Consider the following 22,262-nt stretch of genomic DNA (forward strand, 5'->3'; position numbering starts at 1 on the left):
CCGCGCCTCTCTGGCGCCCCCAGCGGCCACGCGCAGCACAGCAGGGCCGGGCAGGGCCGAGCGCGCCCCGCCTCCTGCCTCCTCCGCCGCCCTCCTCCCCCTCGCAGAGCACTCAATGTCGGAACGTTCCGAAGATGACGTCGGAGCGTTCTCGAATCCCGTGTCTCTCGGCTGCTGCTGCCGAAGGAACAGGGAAAAAGCAACAAGAAGGAACAGCAATGGCGACACTGCACCGCAAAGTGCCCAGTCCGGAGGCGTTTCTGGGCAAACCCTGGTCCTCCTGGATCGACGCCGCCAAATTACACTGCTCCGACAGTAAGAACCCCATCGCCTGCTCCTCCTTTTATTATCCTGTAACCTTTCCATTCACCTAGAGCCACTGGGAAAAAGTGTGTGTGTGTGAGAGAGAGTGGCCCCCGGCGTCCTCCATGCTTCTCCCTCTCTCTCTAAATAAATACACACAGACACAGACCATCAGGACACAGAGAGGCCCGGCTGCCAGCAAGGCTGTCTGTCTGTCTGTGTCCGGCTCCCTGGGGCAGGCAGCCCGCGGGGTGGGCTTTCGCAGCCCCACGGTGGTATCTGTTTAAAAGGCGACTCTGTTGCTGCTTGCATAGTTTTTTTGGTACCTATCTGGGCCAGGTAGATGGAAACCCGGACTCGGGAGAAAATGTTGCATTGTCAATTTTTGCAAGATTTTCAGATACAGTATTTATATCGATCTGTTGCCAATAAACACTCTCCCTCCCCCCTGACTTTGGCTTCCCCCCCTTTTTTCCTCATTTTCTTTTCTCCTTTTCTTTTTCATCTGCAGATGTAGATTTAGAAGAGGCTGGAAAAGAGGGTGGCAAAAGCAGGGAGGTTATGAGGCTTAATAAAGAAGGTAAGTGGAGCTCTCGGCGCTGTAGTGTCAGCTTGTGCGGCAGTCTTCACAGGCTTTGGAATATAATGTGGATTGTTCTGCTGGGTACAGAGTGACTAAGGCTTGTCAAAAATTGAGCACGCCCGGGTGACTACTGCTTCACTGTTAACTTCCTTCGAAGTATAAATACAACTGGGGTGGGGGGTGCAGACTGGGGGAGGATGGAGGCAGAAGTTTACCGCACTCCACTGGAGCCCATGTCTGAACCTCTTGATGGTATCTGCCATTCTCCTTGAAGCACCATTGGCCAGTGGTGGTGGTGGGGTGTGAAATCCCTGTGTGAGGCATAGGGCACCCTTCACAAGCATTCCAGCCTCTCTTGTGTCTAAATTCACAAGTTGTAAAGAACCCCACATGGTCAGTCATTCCAGCCAGCAGCGACTTCTCCACTCTCACTGAAAACCATTGCACATGGCAAGCCTTGGCTACAAGTGACATTTTTTGTCTGGTCGAAGATTGTAGGGGCATCAATATGTGCAGATCCCTAGCCAATCTGTGCTTCCCAGCATGCAAATATGATACCTGAAAGAGACATGATCACGGCTCTGGGTCTGTGAATGAAGCCCATAATGCCAGACCTGGGCATCACATACCTGTGGTTGTGTAAGTCAGTTTTGCTGTTTGTAAGCCCACCATTGGACACTCTGGCCTCTGGCTTCAGATGGAGCTACTCTGGAGGCCACTTTCTGCTTAGAGAAAAGGTGGGTTCATTTGAATTGTGATGCACTCATTGACTGTACAACTGGCTGAAGTTGGCCGTGGGAGGAAGGTGCAGGAGATGGCTGGGAGGTATTAAAAAAGTTAAGACATGACCGTAGGAGCATTTGCTTGTCCTCGATGAATGGAGAAAACCCATTTGACAGACTAGTCCACTGATGACAGGGGGTGTTGCCTGAAAAGGTGGATGGAACCTGCTTGGAAAGGTGGACCTCAGTTTGCGGACTGACACCCAAGACTGTTGGTTTTCAGTGCCGCATTAATTCTCGACTATCCAGTGAGGAAATTTTGCTCTTCCAGAAAGAATAATGCGGAGGTTAAAATGTGTATTCAAGGGCGGTTCTCTAGCTCCGTGTGTCTGCTAATTAAGTACTTTGGGAACAAAACATTATTCTAAAGATGTTTGCCTCTAAATATCTTAGCGTGATTTTGACGTGTGTGTTTAGGATGCACGAGGGAATGATGTCAAGTGGGCTCCTTACAAGTGGCAGCTTATTTGTGCTAAATGTCCATGTGTGTTGGTAATGGAAAGGGATCCCTGGTGATTGTCACTTCACGGGAAACTCTTAAGGTCTTGAACCACTCAGAGAGCTGAGCTCTGAGATCACCAGCTTTGTTGCCATGATGAAGCCTGTATGTTAAAGTTGACGAAAGGCTACGGCATCCTGGGATTGGCACCTGGGCAGGCCTGGGTGATGCATTGGAATTCTCCGGCCACCGCTCTCTATTTCTAAATACTCATGTTCCCAGATTCTCTTTGCTGCATGAGAAATGGATTCTTTTAAGGGCAAATGAAAAGCTCTCCTTCCCTCAGAAGTCATAGATGTTACATCTGGCTTATCACGTCCTCTGTCCTGTAAAGGTACAAAGATTTTGCTTCTAGTTGAATGCACCTTCATGGGGGACACCCACTGTTCAGTGCGCCATGCGGTTGGCCTACATAGCCACGCATGGACTTCCTCTCTTTGTTGTGGGCCTGGTGGAGTGGCCTTGGGTGAGAAGTTGAGAGGTTCCTGAGGTCGTCCTGGTATAGGAGTTCAGCTTTCCTTACAGGAAAAGAAAAAAAATATGTGCAACAAATCCGTGTTCCATGGTAAGAACTTCAAGGTTGGGCTGGGACTCTGTGTCAGAGTGTTTGGTCACGTCGGGCCTCCTTGTTGGAATCATCAGGTGGGAGGCCTTAGGGTGGGTAGATGTTTGTGGAGGGTTGTTGCAGGACATAAAATGGCCCTTGTGGGACACTGGGGATCTGTGTTTATGAGTATACATGACTGGTGCAGTTGGCTAGAAGCAGATCTTGAGAAGGAAGACATGTGGTAATAAAAGAATAAAAATTTAGGGTTGAAATTGAGAACCAGCAGGATTAACTGTTGTGGTGCCAAATAAATAACATAAAACTTACCATATTAAGCTCTTCTGAGTATATAGCCCAGTGGTATTTACAACCATCACCACCCCATTTCCCAGCCTTTTCACCGTCTCAGGCAGAAACTCTGTACCAGCGTATGTATATGATGACTTCCCATGTCCCCTCCCCTTCAGGCCTGGCTTCTCCTGTTCTCTTTCTGTCTCTGTGAAGGTCTCTGGTCTAGAGTCCTCATGTAAGCTGAATCACACAGTATTTGTCATTTGTGTTATCTTCTTTCTCTTGTGCGTTCAGGATTCGTCCATGTTATATGATGTATTGGTATATTCCTTTTCAAGGTAGAGTCCTGTTCCCTTCTATATATACTACTCACCCATTGCATATGTGGGTCACTTCCACCTTTGACTATTGTGAATACTGCTTCTTTGAGCACTGGTGTGATGCAATCATTTTTAGACTGAAGTCAGAGAGGGAAGTTGGACTGGAAATATAAAACAAGAATCCTTTGCCTTCTGAGCGTTCTCACCACTGCTTTGGAAGATCCGTAGGCACTTTCTGAATAACCTGGTGGTTGCAGTATCATTCGTGGTGCGTCCCTTGTCTCACCAACCTTCCTTTGCTTTGATCCATCACCTGTGTTGATTAGGAACGGTGAGCTCTGAAGTCTGCTCATCAGCTTTCTCATTCCCGCTAAAACTGTAGTTACAAAGAACTCAGCAAAGGCATTTGAATTGTAAACTGTCACTAATTCCTTTTGGCCTGGGCTTATGAGGACTGCCTTAGAGCAGATTCGCTGCAAGATGAACCAGGGAGAACTGGGAGCCAGCTCCCCACTTAGGCCCTGGGGAGAGCTTCACTCCTCGGGGCTGATTCTCCAGCTGTAAAGCAAGGGGTTTGGGACTAACTGCCCACCACAATCCCTCTGAGACTTCTTACCCAGGCTTCACTAGTGACTGTCGCTACCTTTAAGATGCACTCATGCTGAAGAGCCTGACTCCAAAGAAACTAAAAAAAAAGAAAAAGAAAAAACAAACAACAGCAAAACCCCTCACATTTAAAAAACAAAACAAAACAACAAAGCATCCTTAAATGACTTCAGAAATTGAGAATAACTGGGAGTAGTTTCTCAGTTTTTAAGTTTATCTCAATGCTGACAAAAAAAATCACTGTGTAGTCTGCTTGCTAGAAACGGTTGTGAGTGGTTTGGTGTCTTCAGTGGCTGAGTCCAGAATCCACAGAACAGAGGGCTTGAGTCTAGACCCCACAGAACAGAGGGGTTGAGTCCAGACCCCACAGAAGAGAGGGGCTGAGTCCAGACCCCACAGAAGAGAGGGGCTGAGTCTAGACCCCACAGAAGAGAGGGCTTGAGTCTAGACCCCACAGAAGAGAGGGGCTGAGTCTAGACCCCACAGAAGAGAGGGGCTGAGTCCAGACCCCACAGAAGAGAGGGGCTGAGTCTAGACCCCACAGAAGAGAGGGGCTGAGTCTAGACCCCACAAGTCCAGACCCCACGGAGGTAGAGCACCCACCAAATCTGTGTTCTCCCTATGAAGAGCACTCTGGCCTCAACTTGAGTCTGTCAAGCTGTAAGCTTTCCTCAGAGGAGGGTCCCAGGAACCTTGTTGGCCCAGTCTTCATGAGAACTGGGTTATGATAGAAAATTCCAAGAAAGGCTGTTTTTCTATGCTAACTCTGTATGCCACACTATTCTCTCCTCCAGCTTGGCACCTACCTGTCACCTGAAGACTTTTCCCAAGCGAAAGTCTTACTCAATTTGGGAAGATGTTCTTATTACTAAGGACCTCAACCACCTTTTTAAAAATAAATGCCAACTTATAGACAAAGAGTGGGGTCCATGTGTCTCAGAAGTGCCCTTACCTGTAAAACAGATGTTAGCTGGAAGTGTGAATGAGCTAATAGGAGAGGGCTCAGCATATATTAGGTGCTGAATGCATGCCTGCTTTTATTCTTTTTTATTATTACAACTATTACCATCATTTATTACTGAAACTAGTTCAGTAAAATGGTATTATTTTAATTACCATGAATTTTTAAGTCATCTGTGGTAAAAAGAAAAGACATACTATATGAAGAACTCCAATTTTAGAGCAAAGCGTGCTGTAATTTTATGAAACTTAATGATTTAAAAACAATTTATGTGGACATAGTATTTTTCATAGACTAAAGCTAAGAAGTGGGTTTTGTCAAAAGCAGAAGAAAAATACTTAGGCAGCTCATGGCTTCAGAACATGATTTTTTTTTTTCCCTCTTTCTGGTAGCTTCTGAGGTCTACAAAAATTCATTTGAAATGATAAGTTGTTTCATTTATTATGGAGAAAAGTGAGTCCTCTAAGGACATTTCTGGGCCTTTTGGAAGCCGGTACTTGGGCAGGAGTGTGTCTAAGGTTTCCAGCATTTCATTTGATGAAGGTAAATGTGAAATGCTTCCAGTCACAAAGTGAGCTAGAGCAGAGAAGGCCTGCTGTGGAAGTGCTCCTGAGACCCTGGAAGAGCAGGGAATGTGGGAATGGGCCCTGTGTGGGTTCCTGGTTAGGGCTGGAGGGGAGCAGCTTAGAGGGGGAAATGGCAGCTGGCCTGGGGAGATGACGTATTCTTACAGCCCAAGTCAGGGAAGCTAGAGACAAGCCATGGAGATTTATGGGAAACTGTCTTCAGCTTCTTTATCATTACACAGACAACTCTGTTATCTATGCTAATAGGAGATGGGAAGGCCCGAGTCTGCAGATTACACAGATAAACCTCATTTTCACTATTAATTTCAACTTTGTTCTCGGTTACACCTGTCCTCCTCCACTTTGCTGGGAGCAGCAAGACTTGTTTATGGTGGCCTTTCAGTGGCGTCTCTGTTGCCCTGTCCTGGAAGGAAAGGAGAGAGGGAGAGGCAGGGCAGCTAAGGTGGTGGAGAGTGAGAAGAAAAGGAGAAGTGACGTGTTGGAAAAATAAGGCGTACAGTGGTGCCCGCCTGACAAGCAGGGCAGCCAAACTGAGAAAGGGCAGCCAGACCGTCCACTCCGGGAAACGCAAAGCTTTGGAAAAGAGTATCTCTTGGAAGTTACGAGAATTTCCTCGTGCCCAGATCCTATGTGGAGAATGTAGCGTGACTTTCCTTTCCTCTAGAACAGGAAGTTGGCTTGGAAACTGTATACAAAATATTACCGTCAAGGCTTGAGTTAGATTGGGCCTTCATCTTCTATAAGAATAGTAGATTTTTTGTTTATTCTTTAGCTTTGAAGATGTAGACCTTAAATTCATCTAAAAGCTACTTAAAAATAATCTCCGAGTTACAGAATTCAAGAGTATATACTTTACTGGAAAGTCTCTCACGCATCCATTTGTTTCTGTATCTTTCCAAAGATATCCTTGGGTGCATTGAAATAAATACATACATACTTCCATGGTCTCTGTGCTGTATGAGTGACAGCTCCCAGCTACAGTCTAGCATCTTGCCATTTCTGTCTGTCTTGGAGGACTATCTGTTAGTATAAGGGTGCAAGGGCAGGATAAGGCCTGGTCTTCTGAGGCACCTGTGTATAGGAAGGTGCTGCCCCTACCCCTCTCCCACCCAACCCTACAGTACCAGCTCTGGGATGGCTCGGGCACACAGTAGTGGTAGACACAGTGACCCTTCCCTGGGGTCTCTTTCTTCCTGGCAGCACCCTCAGGCATCAAAAAAGCCACAGGGATTGTGAGGGGTGTCCTGACAGAGAAAGCAGGGGTCTTGTTGGAGAGCATGAGAGGAGGGTCAGATTTAGGTTAGACCCTTCCAGAAGAAGTTTTACTTCAACTAAAACATGAAGGATAATGGAAGTTCCCATTGTGTGGACCTGGACAAGGTGGGGTTGGACGGAACAGTATATGTGAATGCCCAAAGTACAACAGAATATGGAAGGTTCTAGAACTCAAAAGGTTGTATTGCTGGAGGGAAGCTGGAGGACAGAGGGGTCCATTTTCCCACCAGTGGCACTGATGACATTTTGAGCCAGGTATTTCTTTGTGACAGGGAGCATCATGTGCTGCTCATTGGTTTCCGGTATTGACCCTTCACCCCTCCAAATGTAGATAACCAAAAAGTCTCCACATGTGCTGGGGAGGCAGAGTGATCTGGTGGAGAGTCACCAGAATAAAGCGAAGCCGGAGAAGAACACTGGGCAGTAGTGAGAGAAAAATTCGGGGGTACTTTGCTACTCTTCCTTGTCTTGGGCCTACAGCCCATGCATGAGTCAGCCTTATCAACTGCCCAACAGGGCCAGTGGACCGTGGCTCTCGGCAGTGCCAAGTTCAAGAGTCTGAGAGAGAGAAGGCTCGGTCTCTCCAGGAACTCCTCCAAAGTCTCCCAGTCCGTGACTCCATCTGAGGTCAGCAGTGACAGCAGTGGGGGTCAGGTCCTGTCGGACTGGCCCAGCCCTCCCTCACTATGGTGACAGGAGGATTCTGATAATGGTGGCATTTGGAATTCAGTGGTCCCTGTTGTCAGAAGCACCCTGGCAAAGCACCCAGATTTCAGTTTATATTGAAAGTCAGACTGGAAATACAACTGGCATTCTCTGCAGTTTGATTACCCATGGGATATGCCCGAAATGGGGTTGAGCATGAAGAGAACAGAGCAGCTGGCTTCAAGATCTCCATGCTAAGGATTAGGAAGCCTGGAGGGCAGGGCCAGGCCTGGCTCCTGGTGGCTTTTGATGGGTCTGTCGTGTGCTTGACAGCATCATCTAGGGCTGTAGGGCCATGTTGACCCATTCAGTCACCAGCTGGCGAGGGGTCTGTTGACTCTGCTGTGGAGCTGATGGGGGAAAGTTAGATAGGCTAGTTTCTCCATGCCTCTCTGTAGATCATGTTCCTATGCTCTGGGCTGAGTTTCATTTGTGATGTTCATCCCTGACATCCTTCTGCTACCTTTTTAGCAGCCGACACGGTGAGACCTGGTCCTGATGAAATCCTTTGTTTGTATCTGAGGACCCCACACCCCAAGCAACCTAGTGTTTACGTCTGGGAAAAGTGGTCATTCAGCGACTTCAGCAGTCTAATGTAGCTGTCATAGAAACAGAGCATTAGCCAATGGCTTGGATCTTTGCTGAATATTGTAGAAAGTGAATGGCAAGGGTGGACTTCTGTGTGTCTCTTCTAAAACTCAGTCTAGGATCCTGCAGTGACAGGGCTCAGACTGGCTGCCTCTGCTAAATGGACCTGACTTTGAACCCTAAGACACTGGAACTTATGGGGAGAACTTGGGAAGGCCCTTCCTGCAAGTGGGCTTAGGCCTAGGCTTAGGATCCTGAGCAGCGGAGGGCTTAGCCTGGTTCACTCAGTTCCTGAAAAGAAAGCTGGAATTCCTGTGTGGCTAGAGCATTTGTTTTCATGTAGATGCTTTACCCTTGTGTCTACCCCCCCCACCATTCCACCTGCCAGTTTTAAGGTGCTTCATGAAAAGAAGGAAACTGAGTGCTTGGCAGGGCAGGACAAACTGGTACAGGTCACTGTCATCGGAAGATGCACGCGTCCAAGATGGACTCTCTGAACATGCAAAGGTTATACTGACGTGCTGACTTCTGCAAAGCAGATTTTGAGTTTGTAGATGTTGATGGTACAAGGACACCCTCAGCAGGGAGCAGTGTGGCCTGGCCCAGTACCCCAGTAGGTCATGGAGTCTGGGGCTAGGCAAACAGGTGATGGTGTTGTAGGGGTAGATGGTAAACAGTTGAGACACCTTCCCTTACCAAGGTGATGTCCAGTTCTTCTAAAAAGTATATTGACCAAGATCGGAGTTCAGCTCAGTGGTAGAGCATCTGCCTAGCATGCACAAGGCCCAGGTTTCAGTTCCCAGTCCTTCCCCGTGCCCCAAATGCGCTGGCCTCACAAGGGCAAATCCTGCCTGAGCCCGCTTCTGTGAGGTTCCTAGAGGAGTCATGTCTGTGTGGATAGAATAGAATGGTGCATCATGGGGGCTGGGATTGGAAATGTAAAGTTTGGCCTTTGTGGGTTCAGAGTTTTGGGTATAGAGGCTAAAAGATTGGAGATGGCTGGTGGTGAGGGTTCTGTGACAGTATGAATGTATTTAAAGCCACCAAACTGTGCACTTAAAAATAGCTACAGTGGTTAATGCTATGCTGTGTGTATTTCACTACACACAGAGAGTTCATTGGCATGGCAGCCTTGGGAGTTTCATGCAGCATTATTTAAATTTTGACTCAACCATTTCCCAGCTGTGTGTTAATTTCAGATTTAATTTCCTCATTTTCAGAACGGAATAATAGTTCCTCTCAGAGTTGCTGTAAAAATAAATGAGATACTATCTGGCATCCTATAGGTACCCAGTAACGTAAGCTGTGCTTATGGTCATTTTTTACCAAATACTCAGGTCCTCTTCTTTGTCTTATCCGAGCTGCCATTTTCAGGGGACAGATTGTATCAAGATTGTTTCAGGAGTGGACCAGGACACTACTTGACACTGGGCCAAATGTTCATATTGTCATTGGGTCCTCATGATCACCTGTGAGGGAAATCCTGATCTTAGCTGAATTTTAGAAACCGGGGAGCCAAGGCTCAGAGGGATTGAGTCATTTACCTAAGTGGTTCAGCTGAGAAATAGGGGAGCTGGGATTCGAACCCTGAGGCTGGCCGATCCCAGAGTCTGTACTCTAATCAGGGCCATAATGTCTCTCGTTCTTGGAACAGTGTGAGACTGAGGTGAAGACACATCTAAGAGGTGCTCACATGGGCTTCTGCAGGCACCGAGCAAGGACCTTAAGTGTTGCTCCCTGACACCTGGCCCAGCCCTGTGGGGGGATTGTGTCCTTGCAGCAGAATAGTGCAGAGAGACTAGCTGTCTATCCCCTTCGCCTCTGTCAGACCCATCAAGGCTGGGCTTTCTCATCCCGAGGCCCCAGCTTTGGGCCTGTGTGGTCAGAGCACTGGCCCCAGGGAAGCTGAGGAGCTGATGCAAACTGTTCCTTTTTAGAAGAAGGTGTTAGCAAAGACGGTTGCCAAGCAACTCTAGGGGCATCTATCTACAGTGATGATGTCTCTCTTTTTTCCCCCTTTTGAACATCTTCTAGGCTGCTGTTCAGTTTGCTCTTGGCGTTGGAATTGTTAGTATTTTCGTGAAGGGTGTGCTGCTTTGGATGACTGAGTGCAGGTAGCTTTTCAATCCCTGCCACATTCAAGGTGTCCTTTTGATGGTGATATGCCTGCTAAGTGGGTGTGAAAGCCCTTTGCCTCCTGCAGCCACAGCATGCCCTAGCTGTCGCTGGCTCTGAGGGCAGTGATGAAGGAGGTTCTCCGGACCTGAGTGGCTGAGAAAGACACAGACTGCATCTTCCACATGAGGACAGGGTGAGGTAGCCATGTTCAGCCCCTGCCACTGGATTTTATCTGCTCTTCATTAGCAAGGCCACTTGAGCATTGTGTATGTAATGCTCCTATTGGTCTCAAAGATGCTGTTCTCCCCCCACCATGATTTCAGACACCAGAGAATTTCTCGTGATTTTTCTTCAGCATTGTTGATGTTCCTGCAGTCCCTCCTCTGTGTGGGACTTTAGTGCCCTGGCCTGCTGACTGATGACCTTATTCCTTGTTTTATTTTCCTGATAAAGGTCACAGTGTCATGTCCCAGACTAGGAGGAAGGGAGTGAGCCACTGGAAAGTGCCACTGGTTACCGTGGGGTAAGGAAAGCCCTATGTGGCCTATGAATAAGAGCCCCATTGACCATGTTCCCACCCTTCATCCCATCCCTGGGAGCTTCCCCTACCCCTCTGTATTCCTCCTTACCATCCTCTGCAGAAGCAGGGTAAGGCCCAAACAGGACGTGTGTGCAGATGAACGCTGCCACCTCCTGTGACTGACACAAAAGACTTAAGTGGTAAAGATAGACCCAGCATATAAAAATCAGGTCTGAACAGATTAAAGGTCTCCCTGGTCTCCAAATGGAGTTACTGGGAACTTCTGTAAATCAGATGTGTTTAACCTTGGCCCACGGTCCAAGTGCATTCCAGGCTAGTCAAGAGTACACTCAACACATTTGTAGGTGACAGAGTCACATCACAGTGTCAGAAGGCTGGATGTTCCTGCTTTAAACAATAGATAGCCCGAGAACCGTGAGAAGCCCATGTTTCCTTTAGAGGGATTAGCGGCATGCATATCTCCCCTTTTGCCTGCTCCTCATGTAGCTTCTTGCTGTCTGGAGACCTTGCTGCCTGCTCAACCCTTACCCTTCCCTCTGTGGAGATGAGTGTGTCTGTCACCAACCCCAGCTTCTCAGCAGAGTGCTCCTTCTCTGTCCCTGGAGGGTTGCATCCTCTAGCCTCCCTCAAGTGTTTCTGTGGACCCCCCACACTCTCTTCACTCAAAAGCTAAAGCAGACATGTGCTCTCCCTGACCCCCATATTTAGCCTCGTATCTGGTGTCTGCCTCTTATTCTGAGAGCAGTTCTGGCTTCCACTCTCTGCTGCTCATCCTGGGCTAGCCTGTCCTCCATGACCCAAACTGTTATACTCACTTTGTATTCAGTTCTCCCGCCTTCCCCTTCCTTACATACCACTTCAAAAATTAATATCTCCCAAATTTACATTTATCAGGTGTTCAATAAATGAACACTTTTCCTTACTTCACTGTTAGTGGCTTCAGGTACCACGGCCCTCCAGGTCCAGCGTTGAGTCCCCTCAGCAGGTAGACTGTCCTCACGGGTGTCTTGGGCCAGCTGTTCCTCCTCTGTCTCTGCCTCTGCCTATGGTATCTTTCCTTGTGCTCACACCCACTCTTTGGCTGCTGGAACCAGCCTGTGCCTGGAGATAATCTTCCCAGACTCTCAGGTTATACAGGCTATACGGCCTATGCATTCCTCTGGACACTGTGCTGTAGGCTGTGTCCACCATGCATCTGGGTCCTCAACTCTTACAATTCCTTCCACCTTTACATGGTGCCAGAAATCAAACTCAGGTCATCAGGCTTCTATGGCAAGTGCCTTACCCACTGAATCATCTTTCTAGTGCCGGAAAGTTCTTTTAATGTTCAGAGGTAAACTCCACCTGTAATCTTCCAATTTAATGTCAACATTAACATTTTTTCACACAGAAAAGATAAGATGCCATAATAGTCTCTGTGTACACACCATATAGAATAAAACAGTGGTCTGCACTGTATCTTGTTTATTGTATATATATATAAATTTATTTATATATAACATGTATCCATCCAGTTCTTGGTAAGGAATATAGAATATTTCTGTAACGTTTTAAAATAAGTTGCAGACCTAACGACACTCCACCTCTAAGTGTCTGTCGCTTTTGTCACATCTTGATTGTGTTGTTTTGAGCTAACACATTTGAGTTTTCAGAACTTCATCTGATACAAAACATGTTATACATTACAAAGATGGGTTTTCCTTCTGCAATGAGAACATCATTGTGTGGGGACCGTTCTGACTCTCAGTGAAATCTCTGCTCCATCGCAGGGAATTTCCTGGGGCTCCCTTGGCATCCGTCAGTGGTCCTTGCCTGGATTCATCATTTCTTTGGAGGGGGAGTGGGATGATCACTTACGGACTCTGTCTTTCTGACCTACTTTTTCTGGCCAGCATTCTCTATAAAGAAGAACTCATTCTGACGAAGAGGAAGGAACTACTCCTTTAAATTCCTCTTGAAAGGCAGAGTGAGGGCTTTCCCTTTAATCACCAGCTTTCTGAGACTGGGGTTGAACACCGTGATTCTTAAGCAGGTGGGGAGGGCAAAGTCAAGGATTGGTGTGCTGTAACTTCAGGATGTGTGTTGTGAAGACATAATCGTGTGGAAGCTCAGACGGGGAGCCCCAGGACGGACGGTGCAAGCCAGACCTGGTTGATAGAGCCTGGGTTTTAAATCATCGAGAAGCATTAGCCCAAACACTCAGGGGACCCTCTACTTTAATTTGGGGAAGGAAGAAGATAATTACACTTAAAACAATCTGGTTCTCACATTCCAGCTGGAGTATTTGTTTAGCCTGGGTTAGGTGAACCACTGAGTCAAATTGCGTACTCAGATGAGTGATGTCCCTGTGTGTTAGGAAGCGAGGGTGCTTCCTGTATCACTGGTTCAGCAGAAAACCACTGAGCACCCAGGATGCGGTGCCACAGGGCTGAGCCCTTTGTGTGGGTTGACAAGGAAACAGAGTTGGCCAGTGCCCTCCAGGAACTCACCTTGCAGCTCACTGGAGTCCCTGACACTGCATAGAGGATGCAGAGCGGCTGGAGATCCCCAGTGAAAGGACAAGGAGAGACGTCAGTCTGTGGTCAGCAAGACCTTTGACATAAGCACAGGGCTGTTTGGGTGTGGTTCTGTCTGGAGCACAGTAAAGGGTGTCCTGCAGAAGCCAAGTTCAAGTTGTAAGGAAGGGAGGGAGGGAGGGAGGGAGGGAGGGAGGGAGGGAGGGAGGGAGGGAGGGAGGAGAGAAGGAAGAAAGGTAGGGAGGGAGGGAGGAAGGGAGGGAGGGAGGGAGGGAGGGAGGGAGGGAGGGCGAACATTCCAGACAGAGACAGCAAAAATGGCTAGAATGTGGCGAGTCAGAGTGTTCCAGGGAAGAGCTGCAGAGGCCTTTGGAGAGCTTTCGGTTTGACAGACAGCAACTCTTGGAAAAGGATGTTATGGTGAAATTCCATCAGGACCAAACAAACCACAGCTTCATCCATGTGATGGACCACTGCAGACTTCCACGGGATTTCAAGGAAGCAACCTCCCTTTCTTTCTCTCCTTCTTTCTTTCTTTTTTTTTTTTTTTTGGTTTAGTAATATTTATGTGCATCTTGATTTCTCTCTTTGGGGTTCTGAGGACAACCCCCCCCCCCACACACACACATGTACCTTAAGGTTTTTTTGTTTTTGGTTTTTTTTTACAATTAATCCATTACTATCAGTATTATTTTAATGAACATTTAGCAACCTACTCTAAAAAGTTGCTAATTATAAAATGTACTGATAAAATGCTGTTTAGCAAACAATTGATCAATAATAAAATATTCTAAATTGTTATAAATTTTATCTCATCCAGTGCTTTTTGTTTTTTTCTGAATTCTAAACCCTGCATCTCAAGCTTTCAGTGTGGACTCAGGGATGAGGCTAGTTACTGTCTTGTTAAAAAGTCCACAGCGCAAATACAGTGTGAACAACTTCTTGGGCAGTAGGTAGCAATGCAGACCCACTGGCACTCTCCAACTACAGCCAGTTTTTATAATCTGAGTTTTATTGCAGATCTTTGGGTGTAGGTAGTTGGTAGGATGCTTGCCTAGCATGCTCACAAGCACTAGGTTGACTCATCCGAAAGGAATAAAACCAGGCATGGTGGTACATGCCTGAAATCCTTGCACTGGGGAGGCAGAGGCAGGAGGATCATAAATAAGTTCAAGGCCAGCCTGGTCTACATGTCAAGTTTGAGGCCAGCCTGGGCTGCTACATGAGACCGTGTGAAGAGAAGGGAGGGGTTACCGGAGTAGAGGCACCCTTGGTCATTTATTTACCGTCTGAGGTCGCTTTCGCAGTACTATGGCTGAGTAAAGTAGTGAAGACAGGTCCTGTGGCCCCAAAGCCTAAAGCTGTTACTGATCCTACTACCTGTTTCTAGAAAGTTGCTAGCCTCTGCTCAACACATCCATAGTATCACAGTATACCAAGATAAATAAGAAATAATAAGCTGTAATTTTTTAATATATCAAGCTGTAAGCTTCTATCATATAACTTTTAACTACTTAAAGTACCACTGCAGTGTGCTGAGAGCCTGAGCTTCTGGTGCCAAAGTGAATGAAGCTGTCACTACCAGGCAGCTGACAATACCAGATTGGAGGGTGAGCCACAATAAAAAAGATTTTCATTACTTCAAATTGTGGTCTAATTGTCCATAGAAATCAGAAGAAAGCAATTTTGAGGTTAGTTTTCATATGATTCTTTTTCCCTCGTAGGTCTGGGGTTTGTTTTGCTTTTTCCAAAGGAGTTTTCCCCAGAACTAATTTAAAAGCTCAATACAGCATGCTTTTCTTACCAAATTTTGTGAGCATCTGTCTCAAGCTCATTTAGCCCCTGACAGATGCCCAGCCACACTCAGAATTCCCACAGATGTTCTGTGTCCAGAGAAAGGCCCACTTCCTGGTGCTGGCCCGGAGCTGGAGGAGAGGTGGGCCCACCAGTTGCGTTTTCTGGGGTTTTCCTTGCCGCCATTTCCTGTCGGTTGCCTCTGAATGGATTACAGATGGTCAGAAAAAGACTTCTTGGCAAGGGGAGAGAGGACCAGTATCCAGCGCTTTGTGGGAGAGGATTTATAACAGGATGGCAGTTTATGCCTACTGAGAATGGGCCTGGCTGCCGCAGGCCTGTGGGAGAATTTGGCTGCCTGTGGAGCTGTGGCTGTGGGCAGAGGGCGGAGGAGGAAGGCCATGGTGACAAGTCAGGGTGCCCTTCCTCAGAGGACTTCAGCTTCTTCCCCTTCAGAAGAGATAAGCCTGGGAAATGGCTTTCTGAGGGAACTTTTTTTTTTTTTTTGGTGTGGAAAACCAACTCCCTCCCGAGCCCCCCCCCCCCCCCCCCCCCCCCCCCCCCCCCCCCAGACTCAGATAATGTTGCAATTTCTCTTTGTTTTACGGTCTCTTTCTTTAGCCACAGTATAATAGAATTCGCTTACCTTTTAAACTTCAAAATATACATAGTGAAAAATTTAGTGTTTTAGCCATTTCAAAGCACAGCCTTCAGTGACACTGAACACATTCATGTATGACCCGCTCCTCCATCCATTTCTAGAACTTCTGCAAAGTCTGAAACAGAAACTGTCCATTAACAGCAACTCCCCCTGCTCCCTCCCGGCATGCTTTTGTGTCTGTGAGTTGATCTGTTCCAGGCCCCTCGTGGAAAAGGAATCACTTGGCATCTCTCCTTTTACCTGCCTTGTTTCCCTTAGCAGAGTGCTTCCAAGGGTCATCCATGCTGAGGAGAGTTTGGAACTTCCTTTCTTCGGGTTGAACACGATTCTGTTGCATGTACATAATACATTTTGTTTATCAACACGTTTGTCTTACTGAATTTGAGTTTGTTTCCCTCTTTTCAAAGTTGTCTTTGGCCATTGTGCATGATGCTGCTTCATACCCATGTTGGGGACATGAAGAAAACCGGTTTCTGAGGAGGGATCACTTAGCCCTTCCCAGGCAGCACAGCACACTTCCTCATCAAAGCTGACAGGAATGGAATGCAGGCCCATGGAAGGGCTGTCTGCAGGCAGGCCTGCCGGGGTTCAGAGAAAGCTGGCATTCCACTTGCCAGGCTGTGCAGCCCGGGGGTGACACTGGACTGACCAGGGGGCCACCTTCTTCTGATAACACAGAGATCTGAGAGGCTGCTGGTGCTTTTGCTTTCTGAGGAGGAAAGGTTAGGAAGCCTGAAGTAACTAATGAAGATTCTAGAAGGGGGCAGCTCACATGGGGCAGTGAGATAGCTCAAATGGCCCAGGAGCTTGGCATGCAGGCCTGATGACCTGCGTTCGACTCCCAGAATCCACAATAAAAGGAAGTAATCAACTCCTGAAAGTTGTCTTCTGATCGTCAATGTGAGTCATGGGACACACACACACACACACACACACACACACACACACACACACCACACACACACACATACACACGCGCACACATACACACATACACACACACACCACACACACACACACACACACACACACACACACACCCATACATACCACACATTATAATAATAACAAAATTTAAAAAATTAAAAAATTCTTGAATTGGGGATCCCTCTGCCAGAAAGAAAGATTCAAGATGGCCAAGAGTGTCTTGAGGGAGGCCAGGGGATCTCCATCTCTGGGTCATATTGAAAGGTCCTGCTGCAATGGAGGTTATTGTGAAGATGAGGCCGAGCAAGATCCAGCAAAATTCTAGGAGAGGAGATCGAGGCAGGGCCAGGCCTCTGGGGACAGGAGTGGACAGCGTGACCCTGAAGGTGGTAGGACTTCCAGAGAACATGCTGGTGATGGCTCCGAAACCTTAGAAAGAACTGGGGAAGCAAGCGCCTCATGGAACGTGTGATAAAGTGACTGGCAGTGTCCTTTCTGACCAAAGATGGTGATGGAAAGAGCAGGAGAGAAAAGGTGGTAGTGTTTTATTAAGAAAAGTATGCTGGGCGGTGGTGGCACACGCCTTTAATCCCAGCACTCGGGAGGCAGAGGAAGGTGGATCTCTGTGAGTTCGAGGCCAGCCTGGTCTCCAAAGCGAGTTCCAGGACAGGCGCAAAACTACACAGAGAAACCCTGTCTCGGAAAAAAAAAAAAAAAAAAAGAAAAAGAAAAAGAAAAGTATTAGCACAGTGTGTTGAGTCCTGCATTGGGCCACAAAGGGTATAAGTATGGCGGGGACAGAAGAGCCGACTACGTTTGAGAAGTTCCAGTTGCACGGTAATTTGTAGAGGTGAGAAGGTGTATGCTGTGTGTGTACACTTTTTCCAGTGACAGGGACAGGGCCTTTGCTGGTTGTTCCTCTATGGCAAATGACTCCCTTGCATTTAAAAATGCATGTATGTATGTATGTATGTATGTCTGTATGTATGTATGTATATGTGTTTAAAGAAACTTAAAGCTTATATACAGACATGACAAGGAATGAGAGCATGTGGAAAGGGGATTGCAAACAAGAGCATATGCTGCTTTAAAAGGTGAATTTGACAGCTGGAGAGATGGCTCAGCGGTTAAGAGCACCAGCTCCTCTTCCAGAGGTCCTGAGTTCAATTCCCAGCAACCACATGGTGGCTCACAACCATCTGTAATGGGATCTGATTCCCTCTTCTGGTATGCATGAGGACAGGTCACTCATATACATAAAGTAAATAAATATCTTTTAAAAAGATGAATTTGAGGGCTCGGTGGTGGAGTGCTTGTCTTGCATGCCCAAGGCCTTGGGTTCAATCCCTAGAAATGCAACAAAAAATAGTTGGTCTTTGTTTCTAGGGTTTATGATGCGTGTGTTGTTTAAAGTGGAGTACTCTGTGGTTTGGGGTGTGATTAGTGTGATTAGTGATCAGCTTGCTTGCTTGTTTTAAATTTTTGTTTTGTGCATATGCGTATGGATTCGGGCACAGACCACAATGCATGTGAGGTCAGAGGACAACCTGCCCTTGCACTTTCCTTTTATTACATGGACCCAGGGATTGAACTCAGGTTCTCAAGTTTGGTAACAAGTGCCCTCACCTGATGAGCCAGCCAGCCCTCATCAGGCTGTTTTTAGTTTTATTTTTTAAATTTTCAGTAGGTGACCCAACAGAGACACAGGGACAGACAGATGATGGAGCACGTTGCATGGGGAGTCTCCTTTAAATTTCATGGGTGTGTATGGTTGTCAGGGGCGGAGCTTGGCGTAAAGAAGGCAGATGGTGGCTTTGCATCAGATCTTTGCTGAGGCCCCTGCTGCCTGCTCTCTGGGTGACTTCAGGCGGGCTTCTTTATCTGAGTGGGCTGCTCGTTAGCTGACACACTGTTGAGGGTCAGGAAATGGCAGCTGCTTTGTCCAGCTGAGGGGCAGGTTAGGAAGTCCAGGGGGCTGTGAACACTCACTGCTGAATTGTACTTAAACCACCGAGGGATGAGCAGAGAGTGGGTCAGGATCTGAAACAGGGAGAGGCCAGGGAGGTGAGTTAAAGATTTGGGCAGTGGACAGGCTGCAGAGCTCCAGTGAGGGCGGTCCTGGGAGCAGCCTTCTGCTTCCTTTGGCCTTGGCTTTCATCCTTTCTGGACTGGCCTTTATCTTGGCCTTAGTTTACCCAATACAGATACCTAGTGAGGGCATCTGTGAATCCAGGGTGCCAGAGGAAGTGGGGTGCCTGAGAGGGACACTCCTGGAAAGCGCATTTCAGATAGTCAGGTTCACGGGTCTGGAGGTCCCTCTGTGCACGGAAGACTGGTGCTTGACAGCAGTGGCCGCGTCTGCTGTGTGCTATCCTTCACAAGGCACGAGGGTTTGGTGCGGGAGAGCAACCTGTAGCCTCTCAGAGCCTTGCTCTTCCCATCTGTAAAGTGGAGTCACCACAGGCATCTCACAGTGGTGGTGGGGAGGTGAAGTAGATGTACTGATGTGCAGCGATTAACTCCACACAAGCTCGGGGTGCATGCTGGGTAAGCAGTTCCGTCCATTGCCATTGAGTCTTCCTCTAGCGGGGAAGACTGGAGGTCACTGTTCAGAACAAGGCTTCCTCATCATGCTGCAAGTGATCACAAAGGCTGGATTGCCTGAGGATAGGACTGCTTTTTAGGAAACAATCTAGAAATGGCCTGAGCCAGGAGCCTGGGGTGTTCAAGCCTGGCCTGGCTTTCTCAGCATTGGTTCTGATTCTAAGGAAAGGGTTCTTTTATATTTTTACATTTTATCACTCCTGATGCCCTAGTCATTATGATACAATGAGAAAAAAAATAATTCCGATTAGTTCATGCTAAGAATCAGTCCAATTTTCACAAAGTTACAGTGTGTGTGAGATGGAAGAGACTGCAGCTTAGAAATAATCTAATACCATAAGGGCAAAACCTGGAGTGGACAGTAGAGTTGGCGTTAATTTTTAAAATCAAGCACACAGTTTTAAGAAACACCGAAAGCCCTTGGTGCGGTGCAGGTTGTGAAGGTTGTGAACGTGTGTCTCCGTTGTGGACCTCTCCCTCTCGGACTGTTTAAAGAGTGAAGAGGGAGGAGGGGCTGTGGCTGATCTCCCTTGGAATCCAGATGGGAAACGGGAGGGAAGGAAATGGCTCAGACTTCAGCATTCCCATTGTCATCGGGGCCAGCTCATGGAGCCCCATGACCTCAAGGCCACTGGTGAATCCTTGGTGAATTGTGTTCCTTTTGCCCAGGAGGCAGGTGGCGGAGGGAACCAGAGGCTCTGCCCAGTGAGCAGCTGCTTCACGTGACTGGGTCTTTCAGCAGACCTGAGCATCTCCCAGCATGGTGTTTGAGTAGAGATGTGAGGGTACAGTTTAGCTGGTCTTCTGGCCCTTAGAGATGATTGGCTCATCTCTGGTCTGTCAGAAGGGATATGACGGAGCTCCCTGCTTTCTGCCCATCATCATGCAGGAATCCTCTGGCAGTTGTGGTGGCATCTGGAACTGTCACCATTTATCCAAGCCCATCGAGCTGTGTGCAGTTCCTTCCCGAGTTCCGTGGTGGTGGCTCCTTGTCCTCAGTGAGGAAGGGCCTGTGTGGAGGGATGGCCTCCTGGGTGGTAGGTTGGTGTAGGTCTGCAGCCGTGGACAGCTCTTTTTGGTTGGAGCTGTGTTTCTGGGAATGGAAGGAAGGTGGTCTTTTGTGTGGTTGAAGTGTTGCCCAGGAGGAGGTGGGATGAGGAGACAGCATGTGATCCTGAGAGCTGCGGAAGGCCGGAACCTGGCCCAGGGGACATACTCAGGGCCTCAGGGCTGAGGCAGATGATCATGAGGAAAAAGGTACTCTCCACAAATATATATATACATACACCTACCTGTCTGTATGTGTACCACATGAGTGCAGTGGCTGTGGAGGAGGCCGTAGGGGCATGTCAGATCTCCTGGGACTGGAGTTGTAGGTGGTTGTGTGCCTTCTGATATGGGTGCTGATATGATATGAACTGGACCTTCATCCTCTTCAAGAATGACAGATAATCGTGGTAGGAAACACATATCAACAAAAGAAGAAAGAGGGGCTGGAGAGATGGCTCAGAGGTTAAGAGCACCGGCTGCTGTTCCAGAGGTCCCGAGTTCAATTCCCAGCACCCACATGGTGGCTCACAACCATCTAGGATGAGATCTGGTGCCCTCTTCTGGCATGTAGGCATGCATGCTGGAACACTGAATACATAATAAATAAACAAATTAAAAAAAAGAAGAAAGAAAGAAGGAATTAGCATATGACGCCGCCAGCTGTGGATTCAGCCAGTCACTAGTCACTCTTCTCATTGTGAGCAGGTGCCTGACAGCAGCAGCTTCGTGGAGGGATTGTTTTTGTCTCATCATTTGACCCTCAGACTCTTGAGTAGATTGCCTAACTGTGGGGACATGAGATGGACAGGAAACAGAGAAGGAGGCGAACAGGCCAGATACAGCTCCCTCATTACATACCTCTTCCAAATAGACCCTGCCCCCTGCCTTTGTCTGATTTTACTATTGCCACCATGTTATGAATCCTCCCAGTGATTGGTCCGTTCGTTAGGCTGGAGCCCTCAGGAACTGACCATCTCTGGGGTTTCCTCACTCTGGTGATTCTAAGGCTGACAAGTCACAAACCAGTGCTGATCTTTTTTTATATGTCTTATAAATGATGATTTTATATTGTTTTCTTATGGTGAGTACCTTTCTTTCCAAGTTATTAAGTATTTATCAGTTATGCATTTCATAATTTAACTAATTCCCTGTTGTTGGATATATTGATTTTCAGTTTTTCATTATTAGAAATAACATTGGAATCAAATGAACATCGCTCTAAGTTTTTTCACACATTCGTATTTCTAGAAGGTATGTTCATTCATAGAAGGAGAATGCCAAGTCCAGACATGTTATTTTTTTGTTTTGTTCTGTTTGGGGCTACTCATTGCTAAATTGTCTTCTACAAATATTGTTTCAACTAATACCTCCACCAGGAATATGATCTGAGACCAGTAGCTCACCACAGGTTTTTCAAATGTTCTGTGACTTGGTAAGTTCAAATGCTACTTTGTTTTAATTTGCCCTTGTGGTCACTGACGGGCTCAGCACTCTCCACACGCCTGTTAACCTCTCACACGTTCTCTTGTGAATTGTCTTTCTGTATCTGTAGCTTGGTTGTGAATTAGCTGATGCAGACATTCATCTTTGATGATTTCACAAACGCTCTGCAGGTTCATTTGCCGTATCTGTCACATCCCAGTCTTGAGTTTTAAAACATTTTAACCCTCCGACTGGTTTGTAGCCACCTGATCTTGACTGAAGGACCCGAGTAGCTAAGAAAAGGAAACTCCTGAGTCCTAGGCCAATGGCAGGAATCAGTGGGTGCTAGCAAGGGCTCCTATGTTAATACGTCTGCTGTTAAGACAGTGCCAGTGATAAAAGCTGCAGGTTACTTCCCAGCTATTTTCTCCCAGGTACCTCACACACATCAGCCTTTTGATCCTCCCACCGTCAACAGCTGCACAGATGGGAGCAGGCAAAAGCTAATTTGCTAAGATTTTATAGCTAATCTGTGGCTCAGCCGAGATGGAACTTGGGTCTTTCCACTCTGCCAGCCTCTAT

The 22,262-nt window shown here is 47.4% G+C and overlaps 1 protein-coding gene across 9 annotated transcripts in view; it reads left to right on the plus strand.

The window, feature by feature from the left end:
• The first annotated feature begins 117 nt into the window (after positions 1-117).
• Atxn7l1 (ataxin 7 like 1) overlaps positions 118-22,262 on the plus strand; it is a 231,874-nt gene continuing 209,729 nt past the window's right edge. For 6 of the 9 annotated variants that reach the window (XM_052738299.1, XM_052738300.1, XM_052738302.1 and 3 more), the window contains exons 1-2: positions 119-315; positions 815-883. In XM_052738299.1, the coding sequence (XP_052594259.1) occupies positions 135-315; positions 815-883 (250 nt within the window). In that variant the 5' untranslated portion in view covers positions 119-134. Of the gene's footprint in view, positions 316-814; positions 884-22,262 lie in introns of all 9 variants that reach the window. The other 3 variants (XM_052738304.1, XM_052738310.1, XM_052738301.1) reach the window with 2 other exon arrangements.

The sequence above is a fragment of the Peromyscus californicus genome, unplaced genomic scaffold (genome assembly GCF_007827085.1).
Source record: "Peromyscus californicus insignis strain IS unplaced genomic scaffold, ASM782708v3 Scaffold_15__1_contigs__length_86483966, whole genome shotgun sequence".
Lineage (NCBI taxonomy): Eukaryota > Metazoa > Chordata > Mammalia > Rodentia > Cricetidae > Peromyscus > Peromyscus californicus.